The sequence below is a fragment of the Cryptococcus neoformans genome, chromosome 10, assembly GCF_000149385.1.
Source record: "Cryptococcus neoformans var. neoformans B-3501A chromosome 10, whole genome shotgun sequence".
In the NCBI taxonomy this organism is placed as follows: Eukaryota; Fungi; Basidiomycota; class Tremellomycetes; order Tremellales; family Cryptococcaceae; genus Cryptococcus; species Cryptococcus deneoformans.
This window is the reverse complement of record NC_009186.1, coordinates 429,638-453,321: the sequence shown is the minus strand read 5'-3', so window position 1 is coordinate 453,321 and position 23,684 is coordinate 429,638. Positions and strand designations below refer to the sequence as shown.

The 23,684-nt window shown below is 48.2% G+C and overlaps 10 protein-coding genes and 1 non-coding gene across 11 annotated transcripts in view; 6 read left to right on the top strand and 5 right to left on the bottom strand.

Annotated features, from left to right (window-relative positions):
* Nucleotides 1–81: 81 nt before the first annotated feature.
* Nucleotides 82–1,094, bottom strand: CNBJ1310 (hypothetical protein; the record flags this gene model as incomplete). Its single annotated transcript, XM_768043.1, has 4 exons — nucleotides 82–208; nucleotides 261–599; nucleotides 653–918; nucleotides 966–1,094. The coding sequence occupies 4 exons, from the start codon at nucleotides 1,092–1,094 to the stop codon at nucleotides 82–84; spliced, it is 861 nt and encodes a 286-aa protein (XP_773136.1).
* Nucleotides 1,095–1,597: 503 nt separating this feature from the next.
* CNBJ1300 (hypothetical protein) lies at nucleotides 1,598–2,788 on the top strand (the record flags this gene model as incomplete). The annotated part of the gene is made up of 3 exons (XM_768042.1): nucleotides 1,598–1,734; nucleotides 1,782–1,945; nucleotides 1,989–2,788. The coding sequence occupies 3 exons, from the start codon at nucleotides 1,598–1,600 to the stop codon at nucleotides 2,786–2,788; spliced, it is 1,101 nt and encodes a 366-aa protein (XP_773135.1).
* A 130-nt stretch (nucleotides 2,789–2,918) lies between these two features.
* CNBJ1290 (hypothetical protein) lies at nucleotides 2,919–4,156 on the bottom strand (the record flags this gene model as incomplete). The annotated part of the gene is made up of 2 exons (XM_768041.1): nucleotides 2,919–3,698; nucleotides 3,746–4,156. The coding sequence occupies 2 exons, from the start codon at nucleotides 4,154–4,156 to the stop codon at nucleotides 2,919–2,921; spliced, it is 1,191 nt and encodes a 396-aa protein (XP_773134.1).
* Nucleotides 4,157–4,318: 162 nt separating this feature from the next.
* Nucleotides 4,319–4,434, top strand: CNBJt100. The gene is made up of 2 exons: nucleotides 4,319–4,355; nucleotides 4,398–4,434. It is a non-coding gene; the product is annotated as a tRNA-Arg (tRNA).
* A 290-nt stretch (nucleotides 4,435–4,724) lies between these two features.
* On the bottom strand, nucleotides 4,725–9,010 carry CNBJ1280 (hypothetical protein; the record flags this gene model as incomplete). Its single annotated transcript, XM_768040.1, has 11 exons — nucleotides 4,725–4,861; nucleotides 4,911–4,988; nucleotides 5,039–5,244; nucleotides 5,291–5,733; nucleotides 5,781–6,800; nucleotides 6,847–7,160; nucleotides 7,206–7,926; nucleotides 7,974–8,171; nucleotides 8,223–8,318; nucleotides 8,368–8,536; nucleotides 8,598–9,010. The coding sequence occupies 11 exons, from the start codon at nucleotides 9,008–9,010 to the stop codon at nucleotides 4,725–4,727; spliced, it is 3,795 nt and encodes a 1,264-aa protein (XP_773133.1).
* A 2,262-nt stretch (nucleotides 9,011–11,272) lies between these two features.
* Nucleotides 11,273–13,393, top strand: CNBJ1270 (hypothetical protein; the record flags this gene model as incomplete). The annotated part of the gene is made up of 10 exons (XM_768039.1): nucleotides 11,273–11,544; nucleotides 11,663–12,067; nucleotides 12,119–12,151; nucleotides 12,204–12,474; nucleotides 12,527–12,649; nucleotides 12,699–12,817; nucleotides 12,868–12,964; nucleotides 13,020–13,109; nucleotides 13,162–13,209; nucleotides 13,265–13,393. 10 exons carry the CDS (start codon nucleotides 11,273–11,275, stop codon nucleotides 13,391–13,393), a joined length of 1,587 nt encoding a protein of 528 aa, XP_773132.1.
* Nucleotides 13,394–13,848: 455 nt separating this feature from the next.
* Nucleotides 13,849–15,374, top strand: CNBJ1260 (hypothetical protein; the record flags this gene model as incomplete). Its single annotated transcript, XM_768038.1, has 5 exons — nucleotides 13,849–13,928; nucleotides 13,981–14,291; nucleotides 14,347–14,834; nucleotides 14,893–15,217; nucleotides 15,271–15,374. The coding sequence occupies 5 exons, from the start codon at nucleotides 13,849–13,851 to the stop codon at nucleotides 15,372–15,374; spliced, it is 1,308 nt and encodes a 435-aa protein (XP_773131.1).
* A 376-nt stretch (nucleotides 15,375–15,750) lies between these two features.
* On the bottom strand, nucleotides 15,751–18,401 carry CNBJ1250 (hypothetical protein; the record flags this gene model as incomplete). The annotated part of the gene is made up of 13 exons (XM_768037.1): nucleotides 15,751–16,152; nucleotides 16,202–16,554; nucleotides 16,601–16,692; nucleotides 16,742–16,870; nucleotides 16,930–17,147; nucleotides 17,197–17,259; nucleotides 17,298–17,337; nucleotides 17,388–17,503; nucleotides 17,554–17,652; nucleotides 17,703–17,728; nucleotides 17,772–17,830; nucleotides 17,909–18,054; nucleotides 18,258–18,401. 13 exons carry the CDS (start codon nucleotides 18,399–18,401, stop codon nucleotides 15,751–15,753), a joined length of 1,887 nt encoding a protein of 628 aa, XP_773130.1.
* Nucleotides 18,402–18,748: 347 nt separating this feature from the next.
* On the top strand, nucleotides 18,749–19,921 carry CNBJ1240 (hypothetical protein; the record flags this gene model as incomplete). Its single annotated transcript, XM_768036.1, has 3 exons — nucleotides 18,749–19,170; nucleotides 19,224–19,371; nucleotides 19,424–19,921. 3 exons carry the CDS (start codon nucleotides 18,749–18,751, stop codon nucleotides 19,919–19,921), a joined length of 1,068 nt encoding a protein of 355 aa, XP_773129.1.
* Nucleotides 19,922–20,703: 782 nt separating this feature from the next.
* On the bottom strand, nucleotides 20,704–21,692 carry CNBJ1230 (hypothetical protein; the record flags this gene model as incomplete). Its single annotated transcript, XM_768035.1, has 3 exons — nucleotides 20,704–20,912; nucleotides 20,967–21,049; nucleotides 21,109–21,692. 3 exons carry the CDS (start codon nucleotides 21,690–21,692, stop codon nucleotides 20,704–20,706), a joined length of 876 nt encoding a protein of 291 aa, XP_773128.1.
* Nucleotides 21,693–23,399: 1,707 nt separating this feature from the next.
* CNBJ1220 (60S ribosomal protein L14) overlaps nucleotides 23,400–23,684 on the top strand; it is a gene marked incomplete at both ends in the record, with an annotated part of 735 nt that continues 450 nt past the window's right edge. The window contains 2 exons of the mRNA XM_768034.1: nucleotides 23,400–23,405; nucleotides 23,617–23,684. The exon at nucleotides 23,617–23,684 is cut by the window's right edge and continues 40 nt beyond it. Of these exons, the coding sequence (XP_773127.1) occupies nucleotides 23,400–23,405; nucleotides 23,617–23,684 (74 nt within the window). The remainder of the gene's footprint in view (nucleotides 23,406–23,616) is intronic.

The window sequence follows — 23,684 nt, the reverse complement described above, 5'->3', positions numbered from 1 at the left end:
TATTATATTCATGACATGAATGGTTATTACTCTTTCCCCATCGATTGCCCATTGTTCTGAAGGTCTACAAGTATACAACATTTACGAAAACTTGCCCCACACCTTGTTCCATTGGACTTTCCCGTCTGTCTCAATGACTTCTCCATGGCAAGGAATAATTCTGTCCCATTTGGCAGCGTTGATCGGCGCCAATTCCTTCTTCAACAAGCTGTGCTCTCCTATCAGCTTGGTGCCAATTTCCTCAACAAGAAGTCACTCACTCCTTATTCTTTGTAACTCCACTAGCCATACTGGCATGCACCTTGCCTCCCGGACTCAATGAGCCACCGCTCCCAAAGAACTTGAAAAGTGTGGGCAATCCGCCAGCCCTGCTATACTGCTCTGTCGGAGGCAAGTTGAACAGCATATCACCTTCAAGTAAGGTACCGGAAGGGTGGTGAATGGCGGTGAGCTCATGGTTAACGTGAGCTGATACTTGATGCAGACTGATCTCAGGCTCAAAACCATATTTTTTAGTCTCGCCATCGACATTCTGACCAAAGAGGCCGGCCCATTGAATGCCAGGCTTCTGTTCCTTGTAACGTTCAACACCAATTGCCCTATGATAGAGTGGGTTATAGGTGATATCTAATTGGCAAAGCTAGAGACTCACTGTGCTCCGGGGAAATGGTCGACGTATTCCTGGATGTACATTCCATGTTCTCCATCAGGAGTGACCAACCATTTTACTTCGCCCAAGGTATTGAGTGCTTCTTTAGTAGCCGCAGTCAAAGGATGAGAGGCATAGACAAAGACTACATCTGAAGGAGCTGATTGAGGATGCGGTTGGATGGCATTTTGGGTGACGATTGGTTTGGAAGGACGAGAGAGACGAATGGCAGTTGAACGACCACCAATGGGTAGAAAACCAGATCGGGTCTGATTCGGTCAGAACAATCGTAGAAATCAGGCTTGAAGACACATACGAAGGGCACCGAAAAAGTAATAATATCAGGAGTCATCTGTCTGATAACTAGTTGCTGGTCTCGAGGGTCGTTGGACTTTACTGAGAGAGATGCAACGTCGACAGGAGGAGAGGCGGTGTTTGTAGACATGGTGCAATAGAGAGGGATGTGAGATGTTAGTGTGTTGATGATGCCCCAATGAGGCTGTAGATGGGATCTTGCGAAAATGAGAATGTTGGGCTGAGATGGATGCAGTCGGCAAAGAGAAATGAACACCGGATGAGTTGGTTCGTGGAAAAGCTTGGAATGATGTTCTGCGCGATGGACAAGTCAAGAGGAGTATGACGGCATTAACCCGGCATCAGATCACCATCATGCCCCTTAATTGTGGATTCGTCTCCTGAGTTTTTTCTTTTCAATTCAAACTCATGCATGTATACAGTTTAACAGCCTTTCGTTTCTGACCCATGCATGTACAATATAATTCACACTACCAAAGGTTGTACAAGATGGACTATCTTATCTAGAGTGTCACCACTCCAAAAGTGATGACCTCACTATATTCATTGAGCACAACAACAGATCCAATTCTTCCGTAGCCCGTAGTATACGCTACTTACTGGTCGCGTCAGGCGATACTCTAACTCTCGTTCATGTACATATCTCCGACTTCTATCCGGGATATCTCGCAGGGCATAGCCAAAGCATTAGGATCGACGGTCGAGCGAAGCCTGGAAATGGAAGTTCAGGCGGCAGACCCCCACAACTCTCCCCCTGTGATCTTTTGTCGGTACGTCCTTCCTCTCGACGTTCCTTATCATGTCCTAACTTTGTTAGATGGGACTTCTGTGGGCAGACTTTTGTTACATACATAGAGTGGGAGACCCATTTCGCGGTAGAGCATATTGCCTATGAAAAAGCACAGGATCTCTCAGGTAGGAAAAGGAGGCAGAGGAGCGACGGGCATTGGGAAATAGTGGAAAATGAGTTTAGCTTACGTCGTAAGTTAACACGCACAAAAACAAGTGATAAACTAACAATTAGATGAAGATCATTTACCGATTGATTTGAACCCTACGCAAGGCACTGGAGACACCACTATGACTTCGCACACCCTCTCACTCCCTGTTCCCCCGCCATTTGATACCGACCTGCCTATGTCCATGCCGACGCATGTCATCCTCCCACCCCGCTCATCGCCAGAGGTCGACAATCATGACAATGCCAATCAATCTCATGAGGATGAGTTTTTAGTGCCTGCAGCGGATCATGATGCCCAAATTGCTCAGCTTCATTTCCAACACAAGAATTCTCAAGGGACCAACGACTCGCAAAACTCTGCTTTGATGACTGGTGCTTCAAGTGATCCACGGTTGCGGGACACACCTTCTCCTCCAGGGGCCGTCAGCCTCTTCATGTCACCTCTATCAAGGGCCCAATCGCCATTCCCTTTGGCCCAGGTGGCACCAACCCAAATATCACCCTCCCATCCTAGTTACGTACTCGTTCCTGAGAGCTCTGGCCCGGATATCGCTGAAAAAGACTCAAGCAGATCTTTCAGAAGAACTTTCACAGGTTCATTTCAAGGGAACCCAAATGAGCCATCAAGTTCTGCCGAGTCAAGGCAAGGCCATCCCCCTTCAGGACAGCCTACCAAGACACCCACAAGTTCGGCTGAGTCGGCTCATAATCAGCTCGCTTCAAGTTCTCCAAACAGGCGGATATCATTGACTTTTGGATCGGCGAAAGTCTTGGATAACGCAGATCAGAGAGAAGTTGCAGCTGTTCAGGATAAAGGGATGGGAAAGGGAGGGGTTAAGTTCGGATTCGGACAGAGCAAGTGAGATAAGCATGGTGATCCGAGGGAACACATTGTATAGGTATACGCAACATTTGTCTTGGGATGTATCTTGTTTTGTTACTCGTAATATGTTTTTGCGTTAAGCTACATGACATGCGTAATAATGCTCGCGACTACTTGATGGATAACTCTCCAAAGTTCTTTTTAATCATCTCTTCTTGGGCGTCTAACAAAGCCTTCGTCCTCATCTTCTTCTCCATCTTTAGCCTCTGACTTTCTGCAATGGGCGTTGCCATGAATTTTCTTTGCTCAAAGAGCGCATCATACTCAGCTCTTTTGCCCCAAAAATCAAGAACTTCTTCAGCACCCTTATCCATTGGGAACGGCTTGTCAATGTTAATCATTGAAAGTTCCGCTGGCGTGGGTTTGGGTGGATGTTCGCTATGTTCTTTCTCCTCGTCAGGTGTGGAGGTATTTTCATCTTCCTCAGTAGGCGCCCATTTTGATCTGGTCATAAACCATACGTAAAATTTGTCGGCAAAAGTATCTCTCTTTCCCTTGGCCCTCTTCACTGCCTTATCGCCATCTCGCTGAATCTTCCTGGCGAGGCGTCTGAACGCAGTCCCAGCCGGACTCTCATCGGGCACGTCTGTCAACCATTGCCAGAACTGCCAGTCAAACTTCCAACTCTTGCCTTGGATAAGCCATTTTTGGTAATCTGTCCCAAACCAGCTGCAAAAGACTTCGGGGTCATCGGTGAGCGTGATGTCAATGGGCTGAATCCCGAAATACGCAGTATGGCGGAAGATGAAATGGGTGAGGTGAATAGTTAGGGAATGGGAGTAATAACGGAGGATACGACCTAGGAGGATACTGGTTGAAGAGTAAGACGTCATAAAAGTGACAAATGCGAGTTTTTCGGGGGGTATTAACACAAGATCAACTTGGTAAAACTACCCGTTTGTCAACATGGGCGGGTATTGCTTCACTGGAGACTTACTTCGTGCTCCTCAGCTACCTGATTATCTAAGATAGTACAAGGGATTCTGAAGTTGATATCACTCCCACGCCTTCTCCAAGCTTTAGCCTCCATCACTTCCATCAACTTGGCAATAAACTGCCTTATTTCGTCGACCCATTCTCCAGTAACAGCTTTTGAATTTTTCAGAGGTTTGACCTTAGCATTTTCCCCATCAATTTCTGGATCGAATTCTTCTTCTCCAACAAGTATTTCGCTTTCGTAACCGCACAAAATGTCAATATCGCCATGACTCTTTTTGGCTGCAACATAACGGGGTACGGCGATGCCCTTGAAGAATGGCGAAAGGCGGGTAATCATGAGAGTCGTGAGCGCATCGTGGTCCTCCTGGGAGAGTCGACGTGCTGCGGTGTCGAACGCATTGCCTCCCATGATGTTTGCTGCTTGCGCCTGGTACAAAATCAAAGCAATCAGAATTTATACGAAGAACATCAAAATGACAATCTTCATTCTTCGTAAGGATGAAATGTGGAGGTTGTTGATTTTCTAAGCATTACATCGATATATAAAAGAGGATTTCGAAAAAAGGAGTAAGTCCGCGTAGCACAGTGGTAGTGCGCTTGACTACGATTACGTTGGCATATTTTGCTTTAGCAGGTGTGCTTAGGGTCTGAATCAAGAGGTCGCGATTTCGAATATCGCCGTGGATTGTTTCTTTTTGATCATTTCTGATGAAGCAGCTCTCGGATCAATACGATTTGTCTTGGAGCTCCAATGCTCGCAATTCACCATAAGCTGCTTTCCTTTTTCTTCCAGAGCATGGCAATTATGTAAAAGCTTAATTCTTTGATGGCATTTCATATGATAACCAAAGACAGTTGTTGGTATATTCCTCCCTTGCTTTATGTTGTCTAATATACAAAATGTTCTTCAAAACGTTTCCCAGGACATGTACACGTTCGTTCCCTATGGAGAGGCGTATCTGCGTGGGGTCAGGCTGTTAAGGCTTTTGTACGCTACGACCTAGACCCATGCCCATGCGGACAAGAGTCTCAATACTGGCACGCCCGTTTTGAAGGAGGTCGTCGTCCCATTGCAAGGCATCTTTCTCGAAAATGCACACGATGGTTGAACCACCTGATTGTTTTATGTTAGCAAATAGTGCGAGCTGTAGGAAATGACGTACCAAATGCAAAATATCCCAACTCATCGCCTCTTTCGACTTCTTGTCCTTCATTCACAGACGTCAAGATGCTTCCCACCACTAATCAACTGTCAACAATTTTCTTAAAGAACATAGAAACTAGGACCTACTCATCGCACCAACCCAAACCGTCATGACTAAACCAAAATTCTCACTATGAATAGGTACGACCTTCCTCACATTTTCGCCATAAACATCAAGAGGCGATCGGATGGCTTGAGGATTAACGGTGTAGTATTCCCCATCAATCATCGTCATCTTACCAATCTTGCCCTTGACCGGAGAGTGGAAACGGTGATAATCCTGAGGAGCAAGTCTGTTTCTTATTAGCTGTCATCTTTATGACCGTTAATAAGACTTACCGGAAGATGGCCAAAGCTCCGCCCTCATACCTATCTATTACGTCCTTGTAATTTGGTCCCAACAACCTTCCGATCGTAAACTCCCTCCCCTTGATCCAGAGCTGAGTGGCCTCGTTCACCGTTTCGAAGGCCATTAGCCTACAATCCGCACATGATACGAGCCTATCATCGTTCCCGGGTTCTTCAATAGGTCTCGCATCTGGTTTGAGTTTGCGGTAGAAGAACTCGTTGAACGTCTTGAAAGAGTCGAGTGGGTCAAGGATTTCATTAATATCGAGATTGTGGAAAGCAATGAAGCCGGGAATATCGACTGCAGAAGAAGGAGAGTCATATTTGAGACCCTGTTTGATAGATAGAGACTTCAAGAGCTTTCGAGCTCTGGCGCCGTTCATACTACCCTTGGCACCTTTGTACAAAACTCTGATGCCCATCCGCACATACACCTAAAAGGGATCAGCCTTGCTCGCTGCCAGACAAAAAATGAACTCACAGCCATCTTCTCTTCCTGCAACTGCCCAGTTATTCGATCCTGTACGATAGTATTCGCGCTATTCGCACCCAACGCATAGCTTCCAATAGCCATTTTGTTCATAATCTTGCTCAAGAACTTGCGCTGAGCTTGACTACTCGTCACGTAGTTCGCAGTTACAATTCTATCCACACGACTCCAATCAGCGGATGCGCAGATCGCGAGGTGTGTGACAATATCCTGTTCCGATTTTTTGCCAAGGCGAGGACGATGGCAAAGAGGGCACGTCTTGATATTGATGACACGTTCGCGATCGTCAAACGGGGTAGAATCGGTCTCGTCAAGGTCGGCATCAGATGATGATTGGGGAGTGAAATTGCCGTCAGCACCGGGTTGACCTGGGGCTGGGACAGTCCCACCGTCAAATGAGGTTGTTCGCTCTACCTTGACAGACGGAACGCCGGGGGGCATCTTGATTGAGCTGACGACACTCCCAGGCCCACCTACCACGGTCTGATTACCTGCACTCTCATCACCGTCCGCACCCTTTTGGTTTCTAGGCTTGCTCTGTCGAATTGACTCTGCAAGCTCATCAGGATCCACGGGAGACGAAATGTTTCCTTGTGGACCAACGAAACCCAAGCCATCCTGAGCAGGTTGCGGAGCTACAGAGGGAGTGCTTGCGTCCGTCGTTGAATCATCTGAGCCAACCTTGGCCTTTTCAAACCGACTCTTCGCCACCTCCCCTTCCAAACACTTGATAACTTCCTCCATTGTCAATTCATCCTTGTCCGCCTCTTTACCGCATATAGAAAAATAACCTTCCAATGTGTGACGAGTAAGAGTAGAGCCGAGGGAATCGAGCATGGCGGTGAGTTCGGTGTAAGAGAGAGCGCCAGTATCATCTGCATCGTATTGAGTTATGTATTGACGCCAGAAACGTTGGCGAAGGGCGTCGTAGGGCTCGTATTTTGCTCGAACAGTAAGTTTGGGAGAGTGCTTGGCTTCCCAAGCCCTATCCTTGTCTGTAGAGATTGACAGCTACAGTGTGTTAGCGCTTTTTAAAAACAGGAATCAATGGATTTACAGTGAATTCTTTCATCTCATGCTTTCCATCAACTTCTTTATCGTATAAGCCAGTTTGGGGATCAGGCTTGGGCGCATCCGCAATCAGCTCGCTCACAGGTAATACACAGGACCCGATCATATCATTACCGGACACCTTGTCCCAATCAAGAACTGCAAATTGAGCAAGATATCCTGCCTCATGTCGGCGAACGTGAAAGAGAAGTTTTTCGTCCCAAATAGGGTTTAGGGAGTGTCTGATCACTCGAGTTCGGAAGACCTTCTTGCCAAATGAGATGACGACAAAAGGGTCCATGTCGAAGGACACTCGCAAAGCTACCTCTTGTCAGTTTTTCGCCTCAAGAGCTTAGATAGACCCACCATTTTTCAGCTTGGGGAGATCGGTCGCTCCTTTGATCTCCAGAATAACGATGCCCAGCACCTCCTTACCTTGCTTGGCATCGAACTCGAACCCTCTGGACTTCTTCTTCTCAACAGGCTTTTGCTCCGTCCCACTATCAGCCCTAGACTTACCGCGCCTGAACAAGGGTCGCCTCGCTTTACCGCCAGGCGTGACGAGACCTGTTGTAGACGTGCCGGCGCTGGAAACGGCTGAATCGGCAGAACTGGACTTGACCATGGGTTGGGCTTCAAGCTGGCCTATTGGCAATGAGGCTTGGCGAGAATGTGCTTTACGTCTGCCTTGAGGGCCGAGGTAGCCTGCGGTCTTTGGCGTCTTGTCATCTACAGGTGCATCACTAGGTGTAATGGATAGACCGGGTACTTGCTGGCCCAGAGGTATGTCAGCAGGCTCATTGGTAGAGGGCGAGTCGGTCAGGATCATGACTTCTTCTTCCTCTAAGGCGTCTTCAAATTCATCATTGGAAGAACTTGAGGAGATACCATCGTCTGACAGAAGTTCCTCTTCATCATCTGGTTCATCATCTTCGTCCTCCGGGTGGACTTCAGAGCCCTGCAAGTTGACCATTTTGTGACCTCCCGTCAAAGAACCCGCGACGGCGGAAGCTGCACCTTGGAGTTTGGCAAGCCGGGAAGGCTCGACAGGCTGAGTGCGCATCTTGACCGTACCGATGCCCTTGTGCTGTTAAAAGTAAGCTAATACTCTTGCTGGCATAGACGTATACTTACGGCTGGCACCCCGAGCACTCCAATAGATCCCCTGCTCAAGCTACCATGATCCATCAAAGCAGCATAAACCAGCCTTATGGTGCGCAAAGATTCCTCAGTGCTGGTAGTGTTCTTTGGAGGCACGAACCCGATTTGGAAGGTGGTGGTGCCTGAGACCTTGTGCTTTCGTCTGGTAGACAGGATGCGTTGAGTAAGGAGCTACGTATGCGATAAGTGGGCGGAATATATTGAGATAGATGGAGCATTCACAGGTAAATTGTCGTGCCAGAGATGGGCATGACCGTCGGGGAACCATTTGTCTACTGGAATCGCTATTTCGCCCATATACTCTTTCCTCATCAGGTCCTATAATCATTTTAGTTCATTCCAAAATCATTCTTAAGAAGGTGTTCACCTTATCCCAAAGCACACCCTCCAAACCTCTGCCACCTACTACCCCAGCCAAGCTCAGGTAAATGGGAAAATCAAAGGTACATGTATCGGCTGGGAAAACAGGGTCCAAGGTCTTTTTGACGACAGGAGTGCTGTATCGGGTACAAGGGGGCATGAGTAGGCTCAAAAAGCTGTATCGAAACAAGCATTTCCCGTCAGCATAGGGCTCTCCCTCCTGACGAAATTATTCACGGATCACTTGTCCCACTCCTATCCTTGGCTACCAGACCTTCAGCTTTAACTACCCTGACTCTAAGCCAAGCCGCAGGTTCCTCTCCTTCTAATGGCTTGCGGGGACCTCGAGCAGCTGAAGCGACTTGTGCAGGAGTGAGCCCGGCCGCTGTCTGATGAGATATGTGCTGGTGCCGAGTCCCCTTTTTCCACCCTCCTGAAGCAGAAGAAGCTGCCGTACTTATGGTGGTAGAAGAGGGATCATCGGGTAGGAAAGGAGAGGGCGCTCGTGAAGAGCGGGGCTTGAAGGTGGAAGCTGCCAGTTTGAGAGGTTTCGATGCGAGTCGCCTGAGCCGTGGCTGTGAGCGAGTGGACCTGTCTGGGTGGCCGGCAATGTCAAGAGCTGCGTTGACGTCTGTAGGGGGGGAGGGCATGGCGGGGTTGACGTGTACTGTACAGGAAGGAAGGAAGAAGCGAGGGGAGGGCGCTGCGGTGGAGCTGACTATATAGGGAACAGGACCGCCGACCCTTTTGCCTTTTGAACACAGCAGCCGACTGCTTCCCCTTCAAGTGACGCGGTCAGTGCACATGCCCGAACCTAGCGAATGGCGCGAGCTGCCACGTGCAAGTCGCGTGCCTTATCAGAAGCCAATCGGTGGAGGGGGAGAAGGAGGATATGCGAGGCTCCTCCTTTGGGATGTTTGTTGTGCCTTCTTCTGTCTTCTTCTTTGTCCCGCCCTCCAGCGCCCATCAGGAGCTCAGTGCATAACCCGATGCCCCAAATACATGGACCATTGTTAGATGCCTTGTTTTTTAGCGATCGAATTGCACCCATCACTCATCCCATCGAATCACAAAACAATACGCCCGCAAAAAATAGCTTTCGAATCGCTGTGCAATGTCCTGTCGACTGTCTTTGTCTCATGCCGGATCCATAACCCGCATGCAACATGGACAAAATGGGCGTACCTACCTGTCTCTCAACAGGAAGCCCCTCGCTCTCTGTCCATTTTCACATTCATGATTAGTCCAATAATGCTTGGTGAGATGTGGAAAACTGCATTGCTGCTGCCGAGCTTGCGGTGCGTTTATTAAATAACTGAGCTCCTAATCCAAACATCCGTCGTCATTCATGGACGATTTTCCGTTCAGACCAGCAAACATAAGGAAGATCCAAAAAAGGGAACAAGGCGCCCTCCTTGACGGCTATTTATGAAGAGCTGACGTCGTCTTCTTTTATCTATGTATAGCGGAAGAAGATGACGGCGCCCCTTCTGCCATGCCTTTTGCTGTCTCCAAACAACTGTCAACAACAATAATGCCGGAGACAAGGGCTGTCTATTTCGTTATTTGATCAGTAACAACGCATGCGAAATTAGGCTAAAGTAAAGCAAAATAGGAGCATAATAAGAGTTGAGTGCACGATGGGGAGGAGACTACTTATTAACTGCCAGTAACCGAAATAAGCCCTACGAAGAAAAGCATTATTCTCCTTTGGGCGTGTGTATGCAAAACAACCACAAGATCGATAAGTGATTGTTTGTTATGAATAGATAAGCAAACTGCTTCGCTCTTAACTTTCTCGAGCCTTTACCAAAACCAAAGCCAAAGAAATGTTGATTAAAGTAATGACGTTATTATTACCGCAGCAATCAGATTAGTCATTGAATGTTCCGTAAAAACTGCAAAAGGTATGGTAAGAAATGTTTACCCAACATGTTATCCAAATATTCAGCCGCTCAGCTCAACAGCTACATAATCATTCATGACTGTCCCCGTTCATTGCGAACAGCAAGTATAATTTTCAGCGACATTCGTGCGACCTATAAAATGACTGAGGATCTTAAATGCGATTCGTGCCCTTCCCTTTCACATCCATTTTTTGAAGATAAAGAACCTATATTATGGTACAAGCTTGCTTGCCTTGGCTCTTCTTATGTCATTTCAACTCAACAGCTCCTTCCTCATTCAATAACCAAAGAAGAACTTCGACTATCAGCAGCGCAACAGACCGCCCTACCGCTATTATCCAGTCCTCTTCATCCACAACTTAGTCCACCTTTTTATATTTATCCTGCCGAGACCTACTGCGCCTCACTATTTCCACCTGTTCACTATCACCCCTCTATCGCCCATACCTTCCAACCTCTTTCGTCAAGAATCGCCCTTCCCGCCCGCGCTTTTTAATTTGCTTCGCATCGGGCTTCGCCACCTAATGAGCCTTTGCGCGCATAACTTGGTTTTAACTGCGACCTGCTATGATTAGGCACGCAAAAGGAAGCTAATTCATTCATTAGGCTTCGGCATTGCACAGATCCCCCTGCTTACGGCCGTTGGGTCCAATCCGCTATCCCGTAGATTGGCGCGGCCGACGGCCGTAAAGAGCCACTGCTGCTGGCGTTGCTCGCGAATCCTCCTACGAATCTGGACCAAAACTGCTTATATTATCCAAATCGAAAATGGTCAGCTCTCATTCAACCCCACTTGGCCCGCTTCCTTCCAACAAGTTTTGCCAGCCACCGTTCCATACTCATGGCATATAAGAGTACAGCTGATCATTTGCCAAATGCACTCCCTATTCGCTCCAAATTCCTGCCTCTTTCCTGGCCTCCCGGTTGCTAGAACCGCTATTTCGCTTTTTGGTTGGATTTACCTTGTTTACTTGACACGCAGATACAAAGAGCCCCCTCCTCAAAATGCTGGAACCAGTAGAAGCCGAGTTCGCCAACCCGCCCATCTTCAGCAACCAGCAAGAAGAGATCTTGCATGAAGAAGAAATCGAAGAGCCTAACGCCATTTCCAACGCTGGCAAGCAAGTCACTAGCGGTTCTGACGACTCAACCCTTCATGGACAGCAATCTTCCGAAAAGGTCAACGAGAAGGACGTTGAAAAAGGCACGGACGAACGGATTATTGTTCATTTTGACGAGGGGGAGGGACCAAAGCAGTGGTCCAAAAGACGAAAGTGGTAAGTAATTCTCTTCCACACTGCTGCATTTCGTGATGCACTACAACCTCGGCGCTTAAGCCTCGACAGCCGTCGTATCGTGCTGTCAACCGCCACATCTTGCTGATTGATTCTACAGGTGGGCCACCACTACCGCCTCCATTCTCTGTCTTGCTGTTGCCCTCGGTAGTGCTATGCCTACGGGTGACCTTCCCGGCACCGCTGAGACTCTTCATGTTTCTGACGAGGTCATTTACATCTCCATCTCCCTCTTCGTCGCTGGTTTCGGTATTGGTCCCCTTATCTTTGCACCTTTAAGCGAAGTTGTCGGGCGTCGACCCATTTACGCCGTCAGCATGCTCTTCTACTTTCTCTTCACCTTGCCCAGCTGTCTCGCCAAGAACATTGCTACCATGTTGGCTGGTCGTATGATTGCCGGTCTTGCTTCCTCTGCCCCATTCACCAACGTCGGCGGTACCATTTCCGACGTTTGGGCCGTCGAGGAACGAGGTTTCCCCATGGCTGTCTTTAGTTCTACACTTTTGTGAGTCTTTCTGTTCGTTCAGAGGAGTTAAAGCTGATAAATCATGTATAGTATGGGGCCTTGTCTTGGACCTTTGTTTGGCGGGTGAGACAGCGAATAATTTCAAAATTTGAAGTCCAATGCTGACGAACTATAGATGGATCGCCGAAAAAACCGGCCAGTGGCGATGGATTTACTGGGTCCTCTTCATTCTTTGCGGTGCTTGTGTCATCCTTTGCATCTTCACTCCCGAGACTCTTGCCCCTGTCCTTCTCCGCAAGAAGGCTGCCCGGCTCAACAAGGAGAATAACACCACCGTTTACGTCTCTGAGCACGACCTCCATAGGCCCCCCTTCAAGGAAACTATCAAGGTCGCTTTGACTAGGCCTCTCGTATTTATGTTCCAGGAAGTTATCATCATCTTCTTCGTGAGCTTGGCCCTTTTACTTTCGATGACTGGCTAACTAACAATCGCGGCAGACCGTTTATCTCTCCTTCATCTATGCTTTGCTCTATTCTACCTTCTTTGCCTTCCCTATCGCGTTTGAGGAGATCCGAGGCTGGAGTATGGGTATGACTGGTGTCTCTTTCGTGTCTATCATCGTATGTTCATTATCTGTGGGTAATGAGTTAATTGCTGACCCATATCCAGATTGGTATCGCAATTGCCAACCTATGTATGCCTATCCAAGAAAGGCTGTACAAGAAGCATTGCGAGAAGCATGGTGTTGTCCCAGAGGGTCGTCTTTATCCCATGATGCTTGGTGCACTGTAAGTCGGCAAACAACCGCAGACGCGCATTCTGATCATCTTTCGCGCAGTACCCTTCCTGTCTCCATGTTCATCCTCGCTTTCACTTCGTATCCTGGCATCATTTGGGTGGGGCCTTGCGTGGGTGGTATCATTTTCGGTTTCTCTGTAAGTATTGGAGTTCTTGCATACATACCATGTATCTGAAGCTAATATGTGGTAGATGGTCATTATCTACATCTCCGGTAACACGTACATCGTCGACAGTTATTCCAACTACGCTGCTTCTGCCATCAGTGCCAAGAACATGACTGTAGGTATCCCATTGTGAATTTCATTGAACATCAGCTGACCTAATTCTTAAGCGTTCTCTCATTGGTGCTTCCGTTCCTCTCTGGATTACCCAGCTTCTCGTAAGTGTCTTAAACCTGTAAATATGATCTGTGACTCATATCGAACAATCCACAGCACAATCTCAAGTTCCAGTACGGTATGCTCTTCCTTGCCTTATTCTCTGTGGTCATCGCCCCCATCCCCTTTGTCTTCTACGTGAAGGGTGGTGCCGTCAGGAGGAGGTCCAAAAGGGCGACGGCTTAAACCAGGTGAAACTGGCCGGTGTGCCACAGTGTATAGTTGCTGGCTTTACGTTTTATAATAGACCGAACAACGAATTGGGACATTAAATCAATGATGAATATACATTTCCTAGCTGTTTTTGATATGGGGCTTGATCTTATATGAATAAGTAAAGCAAGGCATAATCGTACCTGGCCGTAGCTTTACAGGTTTGCTGATGGTTCTGCATCTATCCGCTCTTATAAAATAAATGTATGCCTACCTCATCGATCGCCACCAGCAGTTGGTCGTGGCTCATCCTACTTGCAAATATCGTGACGTGTGCACTTCCGGTTAGCTACAGCCATCCAATTGCCGGCTGGCGACTGGTGACAACCCTTTCCCTTTTTGCTGGGTGACACTATCCACGAATCATTAAGGTCATATATGCAACATTTCTCCAAACTATCGGCATCGTCTTCCATAGCGTTGACATAATGGCACCTGCACACCATCCTACTCTCACCCCGTTTGGCTCAGCGCTCGCGGGTGCTCTCGGTTCAGTCTTTGCCAACTCGTAGTATTTTTCCCTTCATGGCTGAAAACTTGATCGCTGACGTCGCTCAAAGGCTTGTATATCCTATCGATGTTGCCAAAACACGTCTTCAAGCTATCGACGACCCTCTAGAGGATATTGAATCCGACAGCGAATCTGGTGAGGTCTTCGCGGAGAAGACTGAAGAAGAACAAAAACGACATGTCGAAGGCAAAGCGCGTCGACGGCAGAAGAGGGAACAGGTTATAAAGTTGAAGAAGCTGCTCGGAAAGAAACTGCAAAGGTGGGGTATGTTGACAATGCTTATAAGGATCGTGCATATGGAAGGGATATCCGGTGTCTTCCATGGCTATGGAGCAACTATGATAGGAACTTTCTCTCAGCGTAGGTTCTCGATGATTAACTGTATGATCTAAACATGCTAACCTCCTCATGTCAGAATTTACCTATTTTTTCTTCCATACCTTTCTAAGGAAGACATACCTAGCGCGTCTCACCGCTTCCTCTAAGCGCGCTTCATTGTCGACAAGTACGGAGCTCTTGTTAGGTGCTCTTGCTGGCGCACTTGCCCAGATTTTTACTATTCCAGTCTCTGTTATTGCTACCCGACAACAGCTGTGGGATCCGCCGGCAAGGCCCAAGATCCTTCCCGGAGAAAAGGAAACCGAATGGAATGACAAGAGTCCTTCTTTAACTGAGACTGCTCGAGAAATCATCGCCGAGTCTGGATGGACTGGCCTCTGGACAGGGCTGAAACCCGGCCTGGTACTCACTGTAAACCCCGCCATTACTTATGGTGTGTTTGAGAGACTTAAGTCATGGAGGCTCGCTGCAAAGGGTGCCAAAAAACTTGATGTCTGGGAGTCTTTCTGGATTGGAGTTGGCAGTAAGACCTTGGCTACCGTTGTAACTTATCCTTACATCTTTGTACGTCTCTTATTTCCATTTGTTTGGGGCTGACTGGTCTTGGCTGACAAACTGCTAGGCCAAGGTAAGACTCCAGGCAAAGGTTGTCGTATCGCCTCCACCACTTTCTGAAGAAATCAAGAAGGGAGAGGCACCTACGTATGCGTCCATCGCTTCAGCCTCTCCTACCGAAGGCTCTACCGTCATTGTCGAGCAGCCCTCTTCAATTGAAAGCGAACCTTCCACCGAATTAGAGCAGACTCATAGGCATAAGCACACCCATTCGCCTTCTCAACATTACCGCTCGGCTATCCCACTTCTTAAAGCTGTCTATACCGAGAAGGGCTTTAAAGGGTTGTACCAAGGTTTGGGTGCACAGATTTTGAAGGCCGTGTTATGCCAAGGTAAGCTTATGATATATGATGCGCGAATGGCTTGGCTGAAAGAAGTTGGCTAGGCATCCTATTTGTCTCGAAGGACCAATTTGAGAGCTATGCTTGGTTGTTGATCGTATTCTTCGCTAGGTTAAGAACCCGCCTTTCGGCCAAAGCACGAGTCTGAGTTGATTGAGAGAAAGAAAAAATGAATGTTCGTTGTAAATCAACTGGAGTCAGCAATCAATGGAATGTGACGTTATGACCTTGTTCGAAGACTTGCAATTTGATATCAAAATGCATCCACAGTATCTTATCATACAAAGCGAGGAACAAACCAAATTCCCGATCTTCTTTCTAGAGTCTTTTCATCTCAAGGATGTGCGTAGAAGGATAGATTCATAGAACATGGACAAAGTGCGAAGAAGAGAAGGATTGTTGGGGCTACACAGTGTGGTTATAATGCATGTTGATTGACAATTGTTCGTGTGTTGCAGAATTTAGGAAAGGGTCCAAGGTCGTTAACAAGTCGTTCAAACAACTCCATCGTTCGAAACCAGCGCCTACTCTCTCTCGCCTTGACCGCCCTTCGTCGGACTCGAAATAACCTCTGCGAGCCTCTCCAACTGCCCATCACCTTGGGCATCCTTACCACCCACCACATCTCGGATCAAGTGCATCGTATTCTCCAAACTCCTCCTTCGCGTACTCGGGCTAGTCTTGGTAGTGCCCAACGATGTACGACGGCCATGGCCGGGTCGCCAAGCAGTGAGTGGCGGACCTCCAATGGAAGGGCTGGTGGGGGTGCCAGGAGAGCCGGGAGAGCCGAAAGCAATAGCGCCGGAGATAGGAGTTCGAGGAGTACCGGTGATTGGAGAGTCGTAGGGGATTTCGCTGGGGATCTCTTCAGGGGTGGCGGGCATGATGGGAGAGGCAGAAGGTGACGCAGGCTTGTCCTCATCGGGCTATTGACACATTAGCAATGCTTAATGACAGAAAATACAAAACACTGACGTCGATGATGTCAGGAGGAAGCCTCTCATTCTCGATATCGCTTTTTCTCGCATCCTCAAAGCCCTGGATCGCTTCTTTAATACCTTCAGCGCCACTGGCAAGCATGCCAGCGGGTAAAGCGTTTGAGCCAGAAATACTCTTAAGTTCAGACACCCTTTCAGACTCTTCACGCAGCAGAGAGAATACTCGAGACATGCGACCAACAGCAAGAATCTTGTTCTTAATGATTTGTCGTCTTTCCGCTGCAGATTCGGCATCGGTAGGCTCAGGAGCATGAAGAGGAAACTCTTCCTCCTCTTCCTCAAGCTCCTCCTTGGTGCAACAGTTGAGGATTGCAATAAGCATGTCCGTAACTACTGATTGTCAGCTCGGGTCGCACCCTTACGCATAATATCTCACTCTTCTCGCCAACGAAAGGCAAACTCCAGGTGAACACATCCATAAAGTTAGGCAGCCAATAAGGATGGGGCGTACAATTGAATTGTCGGATGCTAAAAACCCATAAATGACAGTACTTCTTATGTATATAATGAAACTCACTTCATGACGTTTGATTCGTACTTCAACACAGCGGCCTTATTAGAGTAAACGTCAAGGTAGTTAGGTGCTGAAAAGATGGTCATGACGGAGGGGAAGCCAGTGGTCTTAGTTTTCCGATACATTCGATAACTTGCTTCGCTTCTCAGCTTGTTCCCTCAAACAGTCACTTCAAGACGCTGAACACTCACCCAGCATCTTGAGCCTCGTGAGCTCGAATAACAGAAAGCAGGTTGTTCCTCTCCAAGAACTGACATGCAGCATTATAAGTGAAGAAGTAACTGCAACCTCGGACATGATTGTGCAAAAAGTTTTCGTTGGTCTTTTCTGAGCCAAAGTCTTCTAACGGATCAGCCCAAAGGATATCGCACATAAGACCTTGAGTGGGAGGCTCTCGGAACCGATTGATCTGACATTTTTATGAGTCGTGCACTCTTCGATTGAAATGGGAAACGTACAGATCGCAGATCATCGAGGGTATGAAGCTCTGGCGACAAACCACCATGGATGCACAGGAATTGCTTGTTCATAACTGCCGCCAGCGGCAAGTTGCAGAAACTCTCCATGCAGGCATTGTAAACAGTCTCGGAGTACTTGTGCTTGCCTAAGATGTCGTTAATTATAATCGTTTAGTGCAGGGAGTTCAGACTTGCACTCTAGCTTGAAGGTGAAATAGTCGGTCAAGTGTCGGCACTCGTGATTACCTCTCAGCAGGAAAAGAGTATCGGGATACCACATCTTGAGCGACCACAAATAAAGCACACACTACAAAAAGCATGTTAACCTAAGTTTCAATAACATCAGATAAGACATACCTCAATAGAAAAGTATCCTCGATCAACGTAGTCTCCCAAGAAGAGATAACGAGTGTCTGCCGGGTTTCCGCCGACCTCGAAGAGCTTCATCAAATCGTACTACCCCAGGTTTAGCAACTAACCACTAGAAAATTGAGCATGGTACGCACATATTGACCGTGAATATCACCGCACACTATACCCCATCAGCGATATGCACGAGTCTAATCATAACTTACCAGTGATAGGCGCGTCAACTTCCAGCAAGTTTGGTTCTGATCTCAAGAGCTCTCCACCCCTGTGCCGCATGTCAGTTTCTGCCCATCATCGCGATCGGCAATCGCCAGGACCGGCTGAAAGTGTGCCATGGACCAACTTTTCAAGGATATACAAAGCTTGCTCCTCAGTCAACCTTCCTTCCCGATAGAAGTGGTTCTTTAAAAATGCAATATCGGGCTTGGTTTTATCCGTCGTGGACCAGAATTGGTCGTCGGTCGGTACATACATCGCTGGGGCTTGAACCTATAATCAAGGAGTATGTCGTCAGCGCGCACGGCTTCAGGATAGTTATTATATAGACCATAGACTGTTATTTGAGCCTAGCTGATTTCGCTAGTGCTCTCGCGGACAGTATAGCGATTCCCGCCCACGATTTTGAATGATTAACTTCCACCGCCGCACACGCCACCGCCTCCTTCACCGCTTTATCGTCTCACCATACTCACATCTTTGATGACCCTCTCAGTGGTGCTAACGATTTCACCGTTCTCAAGCTGGTGCTGGGTAAAGTCTATCTCCGGGATGACAAGGTTTGAGCGGTTGTTGATGGCCGCAATGGCATTCGCGGTCTGAGTGGCTGGGGAAGCCATGGCGGAAGTTGACTGTTTGGTGGTAGAAGCAGGCGGTGGCGAAGACGCAGTAACCAAGACAATTGAGTCAGCTGGGCGGCGAAAGCAGGAAGGAAGAGGCAGTCCAGTCAACTAGTGGGAGAGAGTTGCAGGAAAACGTTACGAGGACTGCGTATAGGCAGAAGGCAGGTCGAGATGGAGGGTAATGGTGAAATCACAGGTGGGGCCCTCCACCGGGCCCGACGACGCGCCACCCCACTTATCCCCGACATTTCCCGCCTATGACCTATCGGCATTTACACGTCCACCCGCGCACCTCTCACCAACCTATATCCCTTCGCTGCACCAACATAGATCCGCACACCACAATGCCCACCGTAGAAGACTATTTTGACGACGACACCGACCTCCCCTTGCCCTCTTCTTCTAGACCCACTCTCCCGAACACAGGTACCCGCGGAGCGCTCCTCGAAGAGATCACTTCCGACGATGAAGGGGACATGGATTTCAGCAAGCTCGCAGAGCAGGGACGTGGGATATTCGGAGAGAATTCCAAGGCGCCAGCGCCTTCAGCTCCAAGCTTTAGTGCGAGTGACAAGGGGAAACTTGCGGTCAGAGATGGAGACCAAAATGTAGTGGGCGGAGGACCGACAATCAACCCTAATACGCCGATGGGAGGACTTATGGGTGATATGATGAAGCTGCAGGCCGCAGAAGAAGAGAGACTGGAGAAATTGAAAGGAAAGTTTGGGAACGTGAACATTGGAGCCGATCCCAGTATCTACAAGGGGTGAGTTATGCTGTACCTGATTGTGTGTCAATGCAAGAGCTCATGGGAGCCAGCTGGAACGTCGTGTATCCGCTGTACTTTGACGCCAAAGTCTCAATCAACTCTGGTCGACGCGTTCCCAGGACATCGGCTGTCTGGTGGCCGATAGCAACTCAGATCGCCGAAGCTTGCAAATCTCTGGGCCTTCCTAGTGTCCTTGAAGTAAGTCATGTCAGCTCTTGCAGCGTGTAGGAGAGGCTAATTCCAAAAGTAGCCCGAGAGGTGTCATCCCGCGGATTGGGAGAATCCTGGCCGAGTCAAAGTGCAATTTGTAAAAGACGGCCGGTTTATCAATCCCATCATCAAGAACCGTACCCAGCTGTACAAACATATTTCAGACCAAATCCGTCAGCGAAATCCTTCCATTGTGTTTGATCCTGCTGCTACTGCCTCCCGACGTCCGCAGCCTTTCTCCTCCGTCTCAGCAAGCAAGCCATCAAAGAAGAGCAAAACCAAGGCTAAACTGCCTCCAAAAGCCCCTCGACCAATCGTCAAACTTCCTACTCGACCTCCACTCCCACCTGCACCTGTCCCTAATCCTGACGATCGGTTGCCGTTCAACTCACCTCTCATTCCAATGGGAGTTATCATTGCGGCGATCAAGCGAGAGAAGGCTGAAGAGAAAGAAAAGAAGAAAATTGGTGGTGGCGAGAGTGCTGGAGAGCCCAAGGCTCCGAAGATGAAGAAGATTGTGGTTAGGGGCAAGAGATAGGCTGAGGCACATCATTGTTGTTGGGTTTCATGAAGAGCATTAAATGCATTTGTATAACACCAAGCATACCTTATGTGCAGCTGCTGCTTGGTTTGTCCATCTATTACTGTTTCAACGCACGGCCTACTTTCCTGACTATTCACTACCACAGCGTCCGCTTCTTCAGTAAGCAAGGATTAACATGTGTCATTGTAATGATGTAAATCATGCTGTCGGGTTCACCGTTACTGCTTCTGTTTTCACAGCTTAACAGAGCACATTGAATGAAGTCTGCACGTTGTGCATCTTGTCTGAGCATGACCGACTTTCATTGGCTTCGTCGACTCGCACATAATACGAGATACGCTCCTTTCTCCCGAGTCTCCTCGATAGGACCTGCCCAAATACAGCAGTCATCCGCTATTATTATGTATGTAGGAGAGTGTTTGTATGATTATTCGCCGGTCGCAAAAGCACTTCCTTCTGATACATTTGTATCCTGTTATTCGCTAAAAGAGATATGTGCCAATGTATCTCTGCATCCGGCCCTTTTTCTTTTCTTCCTGTACGTACAAAACATTCGTATAAAAAACCAAGAATTCAGACGTATGGCTTTAACCGACTGAAGGAAGACAAAGACCTGTTTTTTGTAATTCGAAATTCGATGGAAAGCTTAAACCAAAGTAGATAAAGTAAAGGCAAAAATGAAGGTAACTCATCTACTCGAAAACAATTAGCTTGCTATAAACAACCCCTTTACAATCTATCGTGATCTACTGATACAAGCCACGACATTTTTCACCCTACTCATCCCGCTTCCTCTTCCCTAAAGCGGCCAAAGCAGCCTGAAGGGCATCCTGTCCTTGTGTGTCGTGACCGGCGCCGATGACACCAGCAAGAGCAGCTGCACTAGGGTTTGATCCGTTCAGAACGATGGCTTTAAGTAATCGGTTCTCGTTTTGGAGAGAGCTGTTTTCGGCGGCAAGAGAGGCGACCTGGGCTTCAAGTTCCTCTGCAAGATTTCCCATTTAATAACTAACACATCTGAAAGGAAATTGTGACGTACTGGCTCGTCGCTCAAGGGCTTGCTCGCGCTCCTTCTTCTTGGCTCGGAAACGAGCAGATGCTTCAGTGTTTCTTCGTCGCTTGCTGTTAAAATATCAATATTAGTTGACCGAATAATAAAAAGACAGAGAAGAATAACGTACTCCTCTTCGAGGTCGTTAGGGTTTGCGCCCATTTGCTTCAATTTTTTCGCGCCTGACGGCTTGTCATCGGTAGGAGAGTCTTCGTGAGCACTGACAGTGCTCGCACTTGACACGCCATCCTGGGTGGTCACAGATGTTGCAGGCAAAATGGTGCTCTGGTGGTGCGCATTGGAAGCAGGGTTGGTGTAAGGAGCAGGAAGAGGCATGAGATAGTTGCTTATTGTTTGAGCAGCGGTCTGTTGTTGGGCAGTGGTAGAGGAATGGCCCATGTAGGCAGCAAGGAAAGACTCGAGGGTGGGCCCAGAATGCTTGTCATCTTTGCTGGCGGATGAAACTGGTGTAGCTACGGTGGCAGGGGTAGGGGCGGGCGCAGCAGGAGCAGACATCTGGTTCTGGGCAGCTTGTTGCTGCTTCTTCTCTTCATCCTGCGGAGATGGCACGCTGCCAAAGTTTCGGAACAGCTCATCGGCGTGGAGGAACCCCCAAAAGGCTTCTTCTTGCTCTGGGTTCATACCGGACGACGGGGGGGTGTCACCCGGAATGGTATTGAGAGCCTGAAGGTGCTCGGGAAGGTCGGGGAACATGGCTGTTGGTGACTATGTCGCGAGTGAAGACGAGGGTAGAAACTGGTCAAAGGACTGACAATGAAGGGATGTTGACGAAGACACGTGTGTGTAGCCTGTGGGAAGCTTTGTTGCAAAGGAGACGAGGACTTGTTGCTTGTTATACAAACGAGCGTATTTTATAGCGGGCCTGCAAGAGAGATGCGATTGCGCTATGACAAAGAAGGTCGGGAGGGGCGTGAGTGTCCACGGATTTTGATGGGACTGAGCAAGCGCGGGATGTGATTCGGCGTGCGACCGGGTGGGAGATTCGAGGGTTTGATGGTGTTTCTTGCGAAACGTTTTGTCGAGCAATGCTCTTTTGTGGAGGTAGTGGTGGTGGGGGCAGAGATGCGCGGGTGACTGCCAAAGGATGGGCCGATAACAGAAGCGCGTTGTCGATAACGAGGTGGAGAGATGGATGTGGAGATGAATAAGACAATTTGGAATTCGGAACGGGGGCTTTGGGAATACCCCCCTCCGCTTTTTGGAATTGAAAAAAAGGGTCCAGTTGGTCTCATTTCCGTTTTCGGTAATTATTTGGCCCCTAGCCCCGGTCTGACGTGTGCCACAATGTATTGTTTGTGATATCGCCGCACAATTAGCGCCTCTTTAACAGAAAGGCCTTCTTTGACGCAAGCCTAGCCACTGAACATAACCCAGAAGGCACGCGATGAGGAAGCTGCTGGTGGTGGACAAAGAAGCTGAGGTGTTTATTAATTACTCGGTTTACTCGCAATTGCAAAAAAGGGGACAGCAGCAGCAGTTCACCTCCTTTCATCCACCACTGCTGTCGTCATGTCGATCGCTACTGCCGGGCGATATGCATCATGCATCTTGACGCTGTCCCTCTACTGTCATTATGCTTATACATGTTGTCCATCAGTCATTCAATATTAAAAACAAAACCAACCATCCAACAATCCCTGTCGCCGTTGTGCCAAGGAGGGAGACAACGACACAGAAAGAGAAGACATGACGCTGGAGCAAGTAGTAAACAACTCACTATCCTTGAACTACCATTTTAATTGCATGAAAGAAGATGCCAAGAAAGAGGGAAGAAGAAGCATTCTTATCTTCCTTTGAAATGTTTGCTTGCCGAATACCATAGTACTGCAGTTCCTCCTTTGAACGATTCTTATTCCTTAGCTAGCGTTGACGACATGCAAAGCATCACTTGTGGTACTGTTGTTACAGTAAATCATTGCAGAGTTTGTCAATCATTCGATAACTACTATCTTCTAACGAATAACGTCTCCTATGGTAGCATCTCGCCGACGAGAATAAAGGGGAGCCACGATGCTATTCAATAAAAGCGGGACATTGGATTCAAGGAGGAAATTGCTGTGAGAAGCAGCAACAGCGCTTGAAACGAAAATAGACATGATGGTCGCTGTTCTGTTTTGTTGTGAGCAGCAATGACTCAGCACGGAGCAAATACCCCGCAATGGACTCTGAATGAAATGTATTCGTTCTTATCGGCGTTAAGGGCAGGCATTCAAAACCCGACAGCAATTTATTCTTATCCTCCCTTTGTCGCGCGTCGGCATTATACGAAACGCCGAAGTTGCGTTTCGTGAGTCGCTCGCGGTTTCCCGAATGGCGAGGTTTACCTGAATGAAAGCTCTCCTTAACCTTCAAGTTATACTTCTCTTACCCCTATTTCTCTCACCTTAGGACTCGGACGAGATGGTGGTGAGTTGACTGCCGATAATGCTTGCGATATGAGGAGGGAAGCGAAAAATGAAAGAGGGGAATTCGACAAACAATGGTGCAAAGAAAAATAGCAGGAGGAAAATACAAGCTGAGAGAGCTTTAGGAGGAAACTGGAGGACCGAGGAGGAGGATTTGGGCGTTGGGAAGATGACTGGCCTGGCGACAGAAGCAGAGGCTGACTCTGTTATAGCAATCTACCTTCAAGCGTTTTGTCGAGGTTGGCCGAGTTGTCCTCGTTAACGAGGGCCCTTCTGCTGG